This window comes from Bos indicus x Bos taurus, chromosome 3 (genome assembly GCF_003369695.1).
Source record: "Bos indicus x Bos taurus breed Angus x Brahman F1 hybrid chromosome 3, Bos_hybrid_MaternalHap_v2.0, whole genome shotgun sequence".
NCBI lineage: Eukaryota > Metazoa > Chordata > Mammalia > Artiodactyla > Bovidae > Bos > Bos indicus x Bos taurus.
Window position 1 is genome coordinate 120,014,219 of NC_040078.1, and position 12,630 is coordinate 120,026,848.

The 12,630-nt window shown below is 63.3% G+C and overlaps 1 protein-coding gene across 6 annotated transcripts in view; it reads left to right on the forward strand.

Moving 5' to 3' along the window:
* Positions 1–12,630, forward strand: part of CROCC2 (ciliary rootlet coiled-coil, rootletin family member 2) — a 68,718-nt gene that overhangs the window by 35,183 nt on the left and 20,905 nt on the right. For all 6 annotated transcript variants that reach the window (XM_027538155.1, XM_027538158.1, XM_027538156.1 and 3 more), the window contains exons 18-22: positions 288–436; positions 958–1,134; positions 5,184–5,276; positions 8,252–8,395; positions 11,359–11,576. In XM_027538155.1, coding sequence (XP_027393956.1) covers positions 288–436; positions 958–1,134; positions 5,184–5,276; positions 8,252–8,395; positions 11,359–11,576 — 781 coding nt within the window. The remainder of the gene's footprint in view (positions 1–287; positions 437–957; positions 1,135–5,183; positions 5,277–8,251; positions 8,396–11,358; positions 11,577–12,630) is intronic.

The window sequence follows — 12,630 nt, forward strand, 5'->3', positions numbered from 1 at the left end:
ACGTCTGAGGTCACCCAAGAGCTCCTGCCACTCCCGTCTGCGACTGGCGGGCACCTGCCAGGCCTGCTGCCGGCCCAAGGCTCGGGATGGGCTGTCACAGGTCCACGTGGTAGCCCCTGCCCAACCCCGTGCCCCTGTGGGGGCTGCCATCAAGACATGCGCCTGCTGAGTGGTCGGGGGGCTCTGTCCCACCAGCTTGCAGCCTTCCCAGATCCAGGGGCCCACGGGCGGCTGGGTGTTGGGGGCTGGGCCTCCCCACGGGTCTGGACATGCCTGTCACTCGGCAGTGAAACTGGAGCAGCTGCAGAGCGTCCAGGAGGCCCAGGAGACGAGGCTCCGGCGGCAGGCGGCGCAGCAGGAGCGGGACGCGCAGCTGGCCCTGGAGAGCCGGGCGCTGGCCCACCGCGAGGACCTCGCCCGGCTCCAGAGGGAGAAGGTCTGCCCGGTCACTGCCCAGGGGTCTGCTGTGTCCGCAGGGGCGGTGGGCCAGGAGACCAGCGGGTGGCAGGCGGGCCGGAGGACCGCTCACAGCATGCCTGGATGTTGTGTCCCTCACAGAAGAGGTGCCCCCGGGTGTAGGCTGACCTGCCGCGGTCTGAGGCCCGTATTTGCAGGGAGCTCCGTGCCCTCCGAGCCGTCCGCTGGTCCCAGGCGGGCAGACCCTGTGTGGCACATCCTCACACACACTGCTGTCAGGGTGCCTGGCACTCCCTGAGCTCAAGAACGGCTTCTGAGCTGTGACTGGGCCGTGGCGTGGTGGATGCTGAGGCCCAGAGCCCTCCACAGCTCCTGTCACTGCGGGAGACAGGCCCTGCGGCCGGCTGGCCGGGACGGTCCCCCGGCAGCTGTCCCGCCCCGGTGCCCACGAACCTGCTCTCACTCAGGAGCGCAGAGGCCTGCTGCTCGCGCGAGCTCTGACCCATGCGTCTTCACACCTGTCCCTCTCCTTCGGCCCAGGAGACCCTGAGTCTGTCTCTGATGGAGGAAAAGGAAGCAGCAGCACGCCGGCTGAAACAGGAGAAGGAGCTGGTGGCAAAGAATGCAACCAGGAGGGCGGCGCTGAAGGAGGAAATTCAGAGCCTAAGGCGTGAGCGAGACGAGAGTCTCCTTCAGCTACAGCACGAGAAGCAGCAGGTGACGGGGCCGTGAGGCGGGGCCCATCCACCCCCAAGCCTGCTCCGGCCCAGTCAGTGGGCTGCGGGGGTTGGCGTGAGAGGCGTGACGGGGGCTGTGAGGCGGGCCCCATCCACCCCCAAGCCTGCTCCGGCCCAGTCAGCGGGCTGTGGGAGTCGCCGTGAGAGTCACTGTAGTTGCAGCTTTGATCTCCCACCGCACTCCTGGTGCACATTCACCCTCCACTCAGTCCCTCCATCCATCTCTCCACCCCCCCCAGCCATCTGTCCATCCATCTGCCTGTCCAGCCATCCATCTACGTATCCACCCACCTGTCTATCCAGACATTCACCCATCTGCCCACTTACAAATATACACACGTATATCTGTATACACACACACACATATATGTACATATTATAAAGGGCCAGTTTTCATTCCAATCCCAAAGAATGACATTGCCAAAGAATGTTCAAACTACCTCACAATTGCACTCATTTCACATTCTCACAAGGTAATGCTCAAAATCCCTCAAGCCAGGCTCTAATAGTATGTGAACCAAGAGCTTGCAGGTGTACAAGCTGGATTTAGAAAAGGCAGAGGAACCAGAGATCAAACTTCCAACATTCGCCGGATCTTAGAAAAAAGCAAGGTAATTCCAGAAAAGCATCTACTTCTGCTCCATGGACTATGCTAAAGCCTTTGACTGTGGATCACAACCACTGTGGAAAATTCTTCAAAAGATGGGAACACCAGCCCACCTGACCTGCCTCCTGAGAGATCTGTATGCAAGTCAAGAAGCAAGAGTTCAAACTGGACATGGAACAACAGACTGGTTCCAAATAGGAAAAAAAGAATGTCAAGGCTGTATATTGTCACCCTGCTTATTTAACTTCTATGCAGAGTACATCATGAGAAACGCTGGGCTGGAGGAAGCACAAGTTGGAACCAAGATTGCCGGGAGAAATATCAGTAACCTCAGATACACAGATGATACCACCCTTATGGCAGAAAGTGAAGAGGAACTAAAGAGCCTCTTGATACAGGTGAAAGAGGAGCATGAAGAAGCTGGCTTAAAACTCAATATTCAAAAAATGAAGATCATAGCATCCGGTCCCATCACTTCATGGCAAATAGATGGAGAAAAACTGAAAACAGTGTCAGACTTTATTTTCTTGGGCTCCAAAATCACTGCAGATGGTGACTGCAGCCATGAAATTCAAAGATGCTTCTCCTTGGAAGAAAAGTTATGACCAACCTAGACACATATTAAAAAGCAGAGACGTCACTTTGGCGACAAAAGTCCATCTAGTCAAAGCTATGGTTTTTTCCAGTAGTCAAGCTCGGATGTGAGAGTTGGGCCATAAGGAAGGCTGAGACCAGTTCAAAAGAACTGATGCTTTTGAACTGTGGTTCTGGAGAAGACTCTTGAGAATCCCTTGGAGTGCAAGGAGATCCAACCAGTCCATCCTAAAAGAAATCAACCCTGAATATTCATTGGAAGGACTGATGCTGAAGGTGAAGCTCCAGTACTTTGGCCACCTGATGCAAAGAGCCAACTCATTGGAAAAGACCCTGATGCTGGGAAAGGTTGAAGGCAGGAGGAGAAGGGGACGACAGAGGATGAGCTGGTTAGATGGCATTACTGACTCGATGGACATGAGTTGAGCAAACTCCAGGAGATAGTGAATGACAGGGAAGCCTGGCGGGCTACAGTTCATGGGGTCACAAGGAGTTGGACACAGCTTAGTGACTGAACAACAATAACATTTACACACTTATGCACGCACTGTGTTTCCATTCAGTTGTCCGTCATCCTTCTATCCACTTGAATGTTCATCCTTTATTCACACACCCAGCCATCCACCCACAAATCTGGCCATCTATTAACATACCCAATTGTCCATCCACACACTTGACCATACATCTATCCATCAATTTGCTTAAATACCCATCCAGCTATGCACACACATGACCGTCAGGACTATCCATCCGCTCATTCAGCCACCCATGCACTCACTCGCTCAACCACTCATCTGTCAGCCACTTACAGGCCCTTTCCTCTGTCCACACACTCAGCTGCCCACCCATATCCACTGTCCATCCGTGCATCTGGTTATCCTTCAGTCTGTCTGATGAGCCAACCAGTCATCCGTCAGTGTGTTCATCCATCAGCCAACCAGCCAACCAGCCTCTAAGCAGATACTGGGCATGTGACAGCTACCCGCCGAGACCAGGCTCTTTCAGTGTTCCATGCCATCCTAAAGCACGCACTGCTGAGTGGGCGGAATAGATAAGTGAATACCTCCATGTGGGTTATCGCATGGGACTCTCAGATGTTAGTGCAAACTACAAATTGCGATGGAAGAGTCACAGTGCAGGAATAACCAAGGTTCGTTGTCAGACTTCTGCTTTGCTGGTTTCATCCTCAGAACACTGGAAGGGGCGCCCTGTTTCGGGGCCCCCTTGACTGGTGGGAAACAGATTCGCAGACGGTGAATAACCTGCCCGGAGTGGCTCCGTGCACCTGCTGGGCACCAAAGCCCGTGTCCTCTGCTGTTCCACTCTCCTGCATCCTGGGAGGGAGGAAGCAAGCGTTTGCAGGGTGGCAGCATTGCAAGGGTGGGGGGCAAAGGAGGACCTGGAGGCACCCTACCGACGTCCAGGGACGGTGTGAGATTCTGGGTAAGCCCCTCAGCTTCTGCTGCCCGCGAGTGGCCCGCGGGACTCCAGGAAGCACGACTCGCAGCTACAGTTTCGCTGTAAAGGACGCAGGTCAGGACAAGTCTGGTGGAGAGACCCAGGGAAGGGTCGTCTCTTCACAGTCAGGGCAGGTCACCTGCTGGCGAATCAGGATGTTTAAACCCGCAAGTTCAGGGTTCTGTTGGGGTTGGCTTGCATGGGTGTAATCAGCCTCCTCCCTAGGCTGAGTGGGGGCCTCTCTGCGGCTCCCCGATCACAAGCTCAGGTGCGGTCTCAGGGTGGGTCCAAAACGGAAGCCCCTCACTGGGGACGCTCGGGGTTTCCACGCTCCCCCGGCTGCGCGCAGACCGGCAGGCGGGCACCAACAGCGCTGTGCCCACCTCTGCGGCACAGGCAGCACCCCAGGCCTTTCTCTTCGTGGGATCGCCAACCAGATGGGTCCTTCCACACTGAGCTCACACGTGGTCTTTTTTTTTTAACACGAAAGCACTCTGTATTGGGATGCAGCCGATTAACAGTGCTGCAGTTCCCAGTGAGTAGCACAGGGACTCAGTCATACACACACGTATCCTTTCTCCCAGACCCCCTCCCCCTAGATGGGCCTTTTCCACGGCTGATGACACCCTGGGGGGCACAGGGACACCCCCCTTCCTTCTGCTGGCCTCCCTTTGGTGGGAGTTCTGCGACTGATATCAGTAACGCTAGAAATAATCATTGGAGACCCTGGAAGCAGGGCATCCCACCCAGGCTCATACACACATGCCTCCAGGCTGCCCTCCCGTGCCGTCCTGAAGCACGCACCATTGAGTGACTGAACAGATAAGTAAACACGCACATGTGGGTTGTCGCACTGTGACAGGACTCTCAGGGGTCCCGATGGGTCTGGCGTGGGGGGAGGCATGTCTGTGACTGACTGCGAGTCACTCTGAGTCCCCTCCCAGCCTGGCGACAGAGCAGGGCCCTTCCACCTTGGGGCCAGTGGGTGCGATGTGGCACCCCCGGGGGGCCCTTGCCCACCCCTCACTCTCAGCGACGCAGAGCGTCTGGGGAGGTTAAGACCTGTCCGTGGTTCTTGCTCTGTGCCTGGGGTGGGTGGGGAGCTCCAGGTAGGAGGTGGTCCATGAAGCCCCCTGACCTACGCTGGGGAAGAGCAGGTACTGGGCAGGTGCCGGTGGAGGGGGGGCATCCTGGGCGGAGACGAGGGGGGCGCAGGTGGGACCCGCCCCCCCAGGACTCAGCTGCCTCCGAGGGGCTCCCTGCTCCTAGAGCCCGCTGTCCTGGTGTCGGGGCCGTGACTCCCAGCACCCCACTGAGCCCCCCATCAGAGCCCCCAGCCTGCTCAGGAGCGCCCCACCCCTGTCACTCAGGCCCTGCTTCTACGAGACGCGGAGCTGAGCCGGCTGCGGGGGGAGCTGCAGCTGGTACGGCAGGAGGCCCAGGGCCAGCAAGAACAAGCCGAGGTGAGCCCCTCCGGGCCAGAGCCGGACGCCTGGCCTGGCCGCCCACACGGCCCAGCAGGCACAGCGGACCCCAGAGGCACCCGCTCCCTGCCTGCTCCCGGGGGGTCTCCCCTCCACCCCACCCCAGCCACCTGAACCTCAGTTTCCCCCAGATGACCCAGGCTCCCTGCCGGGGGGACAGTGTCTCCATGGGACGAAAAGGCGATGGAACGGGATGGGGTGGGGAGCGTGGGGTGGACCAGGGAGGGGAGGGTGGGCAGGCCCCACGCCCTTGCAGAAGCCGCAGAGGGGAGGGCCTGACACCAGCGAGAGGGGGACAGAGCCCGGGTCTGTGCCGCTAGCCCCCCTGGCATGCTGAGGCGCGGCTGCCAGAGGCTCAGAGGCCTCGGCTGACTCTCTGGAGAGTCCCCTCCCAGAGGACAAGCGCAGCTGGGGAGGCCGCATTGGACCTGAGGCAGAGACTGCCCGGAAAAGACCCTGCAGAGAATTCCGAGCAGGGCGGGAGGGGGCATCCAAGGGGCCGGGAGACCCCAGCAGGCAGCTGCCCGCCTGGGCCAGTGGACAGAGGCCCACAGGGCATGGAGGCCACTGCGGGCAGCCGGCTGGCCACCTGGGGCCCCAAGTCCTCCTCAGGAGTCCATGTCTGGGGGTGGGGCAGGCAACAGCAACCAAGACTCCGGGGAGTAGGGTAGGCCCCTGGGCCCTATGCCCCCAGCCCGTGGGCCCATTTATGGAGTGGGGTGCCGCAGAGACCAGGGCTGCTCTGGAGGAGGGGCAGGGCAGGGTGGCAGGACAGGGGGAGGGCTCGGGCAGCTGGTGCGGTCAGGCAGGACCCCGGGGGGCTGGTGGGGAGCAGATAGGAGGGGCAGGGGTGATGGCTCAGGGCAGGGTTGGGGCTGGGGGACAGAACCCCTGCAGGGGTCAGGGCTGATCACAGGCGAGGCCAGGCCCGGCTCCCTGCTCCCCTCAGGGCACTCCCTTGGTACAGCCGGGCCGCACCCTGTCCCCTCTGCCTCCTGCCTCTGTGCTCCCGGCCTGGCCACATGCCTTCCCCACTGGTGCCCCATGTGTCCCCAGCCCCAGGGGCGCAGGGTTAGATGCTCCTCTGTTGGTGAACGACTCAGTGAATCCAGAAACGAGTGAGTGGACGGCCCGTGGGCTGCAGGGTCAAGCCCAGAGCTAACCCCACGAGCAGGGCCGTGCTTGGGGCCTGCCCACAAGAGGCCGAGTGGACGTGCCTCCTGACCGAGGGCTGGCCGCCCAGAAGACAGGACCCGGGGAGGCCGTGCAGTTTGCGCCAACTTACCAGACGGCGGGGGGAGGGACACTGGGTGGGGAGGGTACTGCACTGGGCGGGGGAGGGGCATTGGGTGGAGGAGGGGCACTGGGCAGGGGGAGGGGCCTTGGGCAGGGGGTTACTGGGTGGGGGAGGGGCACTGGGCAGGGGAGGGGCACTGGGCAGGGGGAGGGGCACTGGGCTGGGAGGGGCACTGGGCTGGGAGGGGTGCAGGGGGCCCGCTGGGTGGAGGGGAGAGGGGCACTGGGCTGGGAGGAGGAGTGTTGCAATCAGGAGTTGGCTGCCAGGGTGTTTCTTCACCCCCTGCTGCCTGACACGGGACCTGGATCCCCGGATCACTGAGCAGAGCAGCTCCTGGCACCCGGGAAAGTCTTGCCCAAGAGCATCTCTCCCGGGAGCCCCCGCCCTGATCGGTCCCACGCCCGAGGCCAGATGGCCCTTCCATGGGCACAGCCTGGAGGGCTGTAGAAGTTCCCTGGGGTTGGGGGCTCGCTTCCCCGACCTCTGCCCAGCTGCTCCTTTGGCCCACCCTGTGGTCAGGGGACCAGGAAAGACCCCCAAGACCCAGGAGCTGAAGCCCCGGCTGGCAGGGTCCCCTGGGAGCCTTCCCTCGAGCTGACTGGGGTGGAGGCGCCTGCCAGCCCAACTCTTCTAGGAGCTCATAAAAGGTTCTTTCGTCACCTCGGCCTGGAAATTAAAATCCACTGGAGGGGGAGGATGGGAAGAAGAGGCAACCAGGGAACACCAGTTGTTGGTGACCTGCGAGCAGGCCCCCGCGGGTGGAGGGGCTGTGGCCATGCCGTGTGGCGCACCACCACAGGGGCCACCCCTCCCCACCGGGCAACACAGAGCACTCGCTGCAGCCTCCCTGGGGCCACCCTAGGGGCACAGCCAGACCTGACGGGCAAGGTGCACTTCTCAGTGCAGAGGGGCAGCCGGGGATACAGGCGGCACCGGCAGGGCTCCTTCCCCGAAAGCGGGGGCACGCCTGATGGAGCGCCCCCCGCCAGAGCCCTCGAGCACCGGCCTGTGGATCCAGGGGTCCTGGGGGTCACCCCCAGAGCCCCAGTGGTGGCAGCAGCAGGGCCCCGGACGGGGGAGGCTGGGCTGGGCCTGAGTTCAGAGAGAGCAGGTGGCGTCCCGTGCACAACAGGAGGGGCTTCAAGGAGCAGGGTGCTCTTGCTCTGGGCGCCCCTTGGTCAGCAGAGGGAGCACCCTGGGCTGGGACCACAGGAAAGCAGAGTCAGGCCAAGCTGGGCCCTTCCCAAAGGGTGTCCGAGCTAGGGGCCTGGCCGCAGGGTCTGAACCAGGATGACCCTGCCCAAGGGCTGCAGGCAGAGCCCCCAACCCTTCCCAGGCATGTCACGAGTTCTTACGCACTTAGAGCTGGGTAGATGCTGGGCGTCCCCCATGCCACGTCCTGCTTGGAAGCTTGGGAGCAGTCAGCTCTTCCGTGGGATCCACATGGGGCCTCTGCCCCCCACCACGCCCCCACGCCCTTCACCACTGTGACCCCTCAGGACCCAGCACCGGGTCAGCCAGAGTGGCAACCCTGCCTCGCGGCGCCTGAGTGAGCTGTCCAGCTGGCCCAGGACGGTGTGCGGGGGCCAAAGCGGACCGCCTGCTGCCCCTACGTGGGGCGGCCCCTTGACCCCACACCGCTTGCTGCACCCCCCAGGCCACCATCAGCACCGTGGCCTCAGAGCTGAAGGCCCTGCAGGCCCAGTTTGAGGATGCCATCTCTGCCCACCAGACGGAGGCCAGGGCCCTGCGTGAGACGCTCCGGGCGCTGGTGGCCCAGCGGAGCAGCACAGGGAGAGAGGTGAGGGGCAGCATGGGGGCTCCTGCGGGCACCAGGGACCCCAGCCAGGGGCCACGTCCAACCAGCAGTGGAGAGACCCTGGGCGAGGGGCACTGCCCACCCTGGACGCAGCTCCAGGGTCGGGGTTAGAGGTGTGCTTGGGGGCAGCCGTGTGCTACCCTGCCAAGGCCCTGAGGCCAGCTGCAGGCTCCAGGAGCCGGGTGAGGTGTCCTGGGGGGGCCCGGCCAGGAAAGGCCCCAGGCAGGCGAGCGGGCGGGTGAGTGGGCTCAGCAGGCAGATCGGGGAGGTGTTGACGAAGGGCTCTGACAGGCCCAGGGACGCCTGCAGGGGGGAGGGCAGGAGGGCACGGGGTGGGGAGGGGCTGCGGGGCCCGCGACCTCATGCACTCCCGGGCCGGGTGCCAAGGCTGGCAGGGGCGCAGCAAGCGAGGAGAGGGGCTGGGCCCACCCCCGGCACCCCAAGTGGGGCCGCCAGAGGAAGAGAGCGTGATTTAACATGACAGCCTGTTTACTTTGGCCCCAAAGAGAAAGGTCTCTTTTCAACAGATTTCAAAGTCAGGCCTGGTCAGCGACCACACGGGGAAGCAGAGTGAGGCTTTAACACGGGGGGCAGCAGGGGGAGGAGCCGGGGAGGCTGGGCACATCCGTGCTTGGGGTAAAGGGGGAGAGCATGGCCTCGTGGGGAGTTTGGGTTCCCTGATCGCTGCCCCCAGAAAGGAGAGGGGCCCCAGGAAAGGGCTGGGGTGACGGGGAGGCTGAAGCGGGTAAGGGGGGCAGGGGGAACAATGGCAGAGAGAGGGAGCCTGGAGAGCCCTCCCAGGCGCCAGGCTGGCCCAGAGTCACCATGGAAACCATAACATTTCACAGCCTTTAAACTGGAGGGACATCCAGGCCTCTGGCAGCCCTGCCTGAGGTCCACACATGTGTGCGTGTGTACATGTGTGCGCACGTGCGTATGTGTGCATGTGTGCACGCGTGTGTGCATGCTTGTGTGTGTGTGTGCATGCACCCACCACGCAGCTCATATGCAGCACATACACCTCCATGCATGTAAAGAACACACTCCCATGCAGAGGAACACAGTGACAGCTCACGTAAATGCATTCACATATGCAAGCACATATGGACAACACACACGTGCAGCAAGCAGCATGCACGAGTCCATGCACACTCGCGTGCACGTGCACCACACACGCGGGTGGACACATAGATGTGTGTGGATGCACACGCCACATGCTCCGTGTGCTCACACGCAGGGCTGGGGCCCGCACAGCCTCTCCCCTGCTTTCCCGCCTCCATGCAGAGCCCTCGGGTCACCTCCCTGCAGGAGATTTCAAAAGAGGCTGTTTATACAATTTCTAGTAAAGAAATAATTATTATAATCACATTAAGCGATTTGGCCGTAAGATTCCTGTAAAAGGGATGGCTGTTCTCACGCGGCGGGGGGAGGGGCCCGCGTTTGTTTTGCTTGTTTTCATCTCCTCAGCCCTGGGAAATGAAAACAGCTTTTTATGATGGATAGGCCCTCTCCCTGGTGCTTGACCTTCAGGGTGGATTTCTGCTGAGCTCGGCGGAAAACGCTGCTCACGGTTGTGGCTCCCACATGTGGGGGGCGGGAGGGGAGCGGAGAGCGGCCCTTCCCAAAAACAGAACAACAGGAACCGTGGGCGGACGCGGGAGCCAGCGGGCCAGAGACCCGCAGAGTGCCCCGCTGCAGTAGCCAGAGTGGGCTCGCTTCAAGCCGGCGCCGGACACCACTCTGCGTGGCTCCCCTGGAGGCTTCCTCCCTCTCTTCCTGCAGGGGGGGGACATGCCTTCTCCAGGGTTCCCTGGTCAGAGGGGAGACCCGAGGTCCTGGCCGAGCCTCGGCGAGCCCCCACCCCACAGTCCCTGCGTCCAGGATGGTCTGCCCCTTCCCGGGGTCTGCAGTCCCCTCCAGGCCCCCCAGCAGGGGCTGAGCCCAGGGGTCTGCAGGCAACCTGTGTCCCAGGGCAGTTTGGACCACTGACCCCCCTACCCGCGGTTCAGCTGAGCTCTCAGACTCACAAAACCACTGACTCCCCAGGCCCTGCCTGGAAGCTGTGGGTGAGGAGGCCCCAGTTATGGGGTGACACAGACCGCAGTTCTGGCACGGCGAGTGCCCTTCTCTGGGGCCAGCACAGGCCTGGCAGGGGGCAAGGACGCACCTGCCCCGTCTCCCGGCTTGGCTCGGCACACAGGCCCAGGGCAGCCTGAGGTCGCCACTTGCTCCACAGCCTTCCCTGGGGTTTGAGGCCCTCCATGCTGGCGCAGGCCCCAACACCCGCTCCTGAGACGGCAACAGCCTGGCCCCGGTGGCTCTGCTGCAGCCGGAGAATCATCAGGGAGCCTGCCCAGAGACAGCCCTCCCCACGGCCCATCCTTCCACGGTCCTGTCCCTCCACTGACCTGTCCCTCCACTCCCCACGTCTCCCACTCCACCATCTCTCCACGGTCCTGTCTCTCCACAATCCCATCTTTCCACACCCTGTCTCTCCACGCCCCCTTCACCAAGTGGGAGCTGAGGCCGCAGACGGGGCAGGGTTCCAGAGTCCAGGGTACGAGGCGTCTGTCCACACCGGGGCGGGCAGGCCGGGGCCCCACATCCTCACTGAAGGACAAGAGTGGGCCTGAGGGACAGCAGGTGGGGCCAGTGCACACTGTGGGCAGAGCTATGTCCCTCACAGGCCCTGCTGGCCAGCGACCACGTCCCGGGCATGCGGGGAGGGAGCCCAGTGGTGCTTCAGGATCAGAAAGGGTCGGGGTGTTCTTTGCTGGGGTCTGGGATGGGCCCCCAGGAGCTCCCCTGCAGCCTCAGTGGGCCGGGCAAAGCCAGGCCTCCTGCTTCTCCTTCAAGGCTGGAGGACCCGAGGCAGGGGACACTGCTGCAGCCAGACCCCGGCCCGTGGCCCTCCACCGCCCCTAGAGCCACCCGCTCCCCCTCAGGCCGAGACGCTGCGGGCACAGCTGGACGAGGCCCACGAGGCGCTGGCCGCACTGCACCGGGAGCTGCAGGGCAGCGAGGAGACCCAGGAGGGGCTGCAAAAGGAGGCCCGGGACGCCCGCCGGGCGCTGGCCGATGCGGCCCGAGAGAAGGACGCACTGCGGGATTCCAACACCGAGCTGCGGGCCACCCTCCGCCGGGCCGAGCAGGAGAAGGCCAGGTAGGGCGGCCCCCAGGAGCAGCTCCCTCCAGCCAGCCCGATTAGGCCCCGGGGGCAGGGCGGTGGGACACAGGCTGTCCTACAGGGCGGGGCCCGACGATGGTGCAGAGGGCCCACCAGCCAGGCCCGGGTGCCAGCTGCCCACCCAGACAGTCCACAGTGCAGGCCTGGGAAGGGGAGGCTGGGACGTCGCGGGCCTGTCCCCACCCTTGAGGAGTTCCGTCCAGTAGGGGAGACAGGCCCCGAGCGGCCGGAAGGAGACGGCCAAGGGCTGGGGAGCGAAGGAGGCCCCCAGGGGCAGGATGGCCTGCAGGGTGCTGCGGCCTTCACAGAGAGCCTCAGAGGGGCCATGGGGGCCGGGACGGGGCTGGGGAGGGGGCTGAGACCTAGGGAGGGGGGCTGAGACCCGGGGAGGGGGTGTAACCTGGGGAGGGGGGTTGAGACCTGGGGAGGGGGTGTAACCTGGGAAAGGGAGCTGAGACCCAGGGAGGGGGCTGAGACCCAGGGAGTGGGGGCACTGATACCTGGGGAGGGGGTGAGATCAGGGAAGGGGGCTGAGACCCGGGGAGCGGGCGGCTGAGACCCAGGGAGGGGGCTGAGACCCGAGGAGGGGGTGCTGAGACCCGAGGAGGGGATGCTGAGACCCGGGGAGGGGTGTGAGACCCGGGGAGGGGGTGCTGAGACCCGGGGAGGGGATGCTGAGACCCAGGTAGGGGATGCTGAGACCCGGGGAGGGGTGTGAGACCTGGGGAGAGGTGTGAGACCCGGGGAGGGGGTGTAACCTGGGGAGGGGGGCTGAGAGCTGGGGAGGGGGTGCTGAGATCAGGGAGGGGGGCTGAGACCCAGAGGGGGTGGGCTGAGACCTGGGGAGGGGGCTGAGATGAGGGAAGGGGGCTGAGAGCTGGGGAGCGGGCGGCTGAGACCCAGGGAGGGGGCTGAGACCCGGGGAGGGGGTGCTGAGACCCAGGGAGGGGATGCTGAGACCTGGGGAGGGGTATGAGACCTGGGGAGGGGTGTGAGACCCGGGAAGGGTGTGTAACCTGGGGAGGGGGTC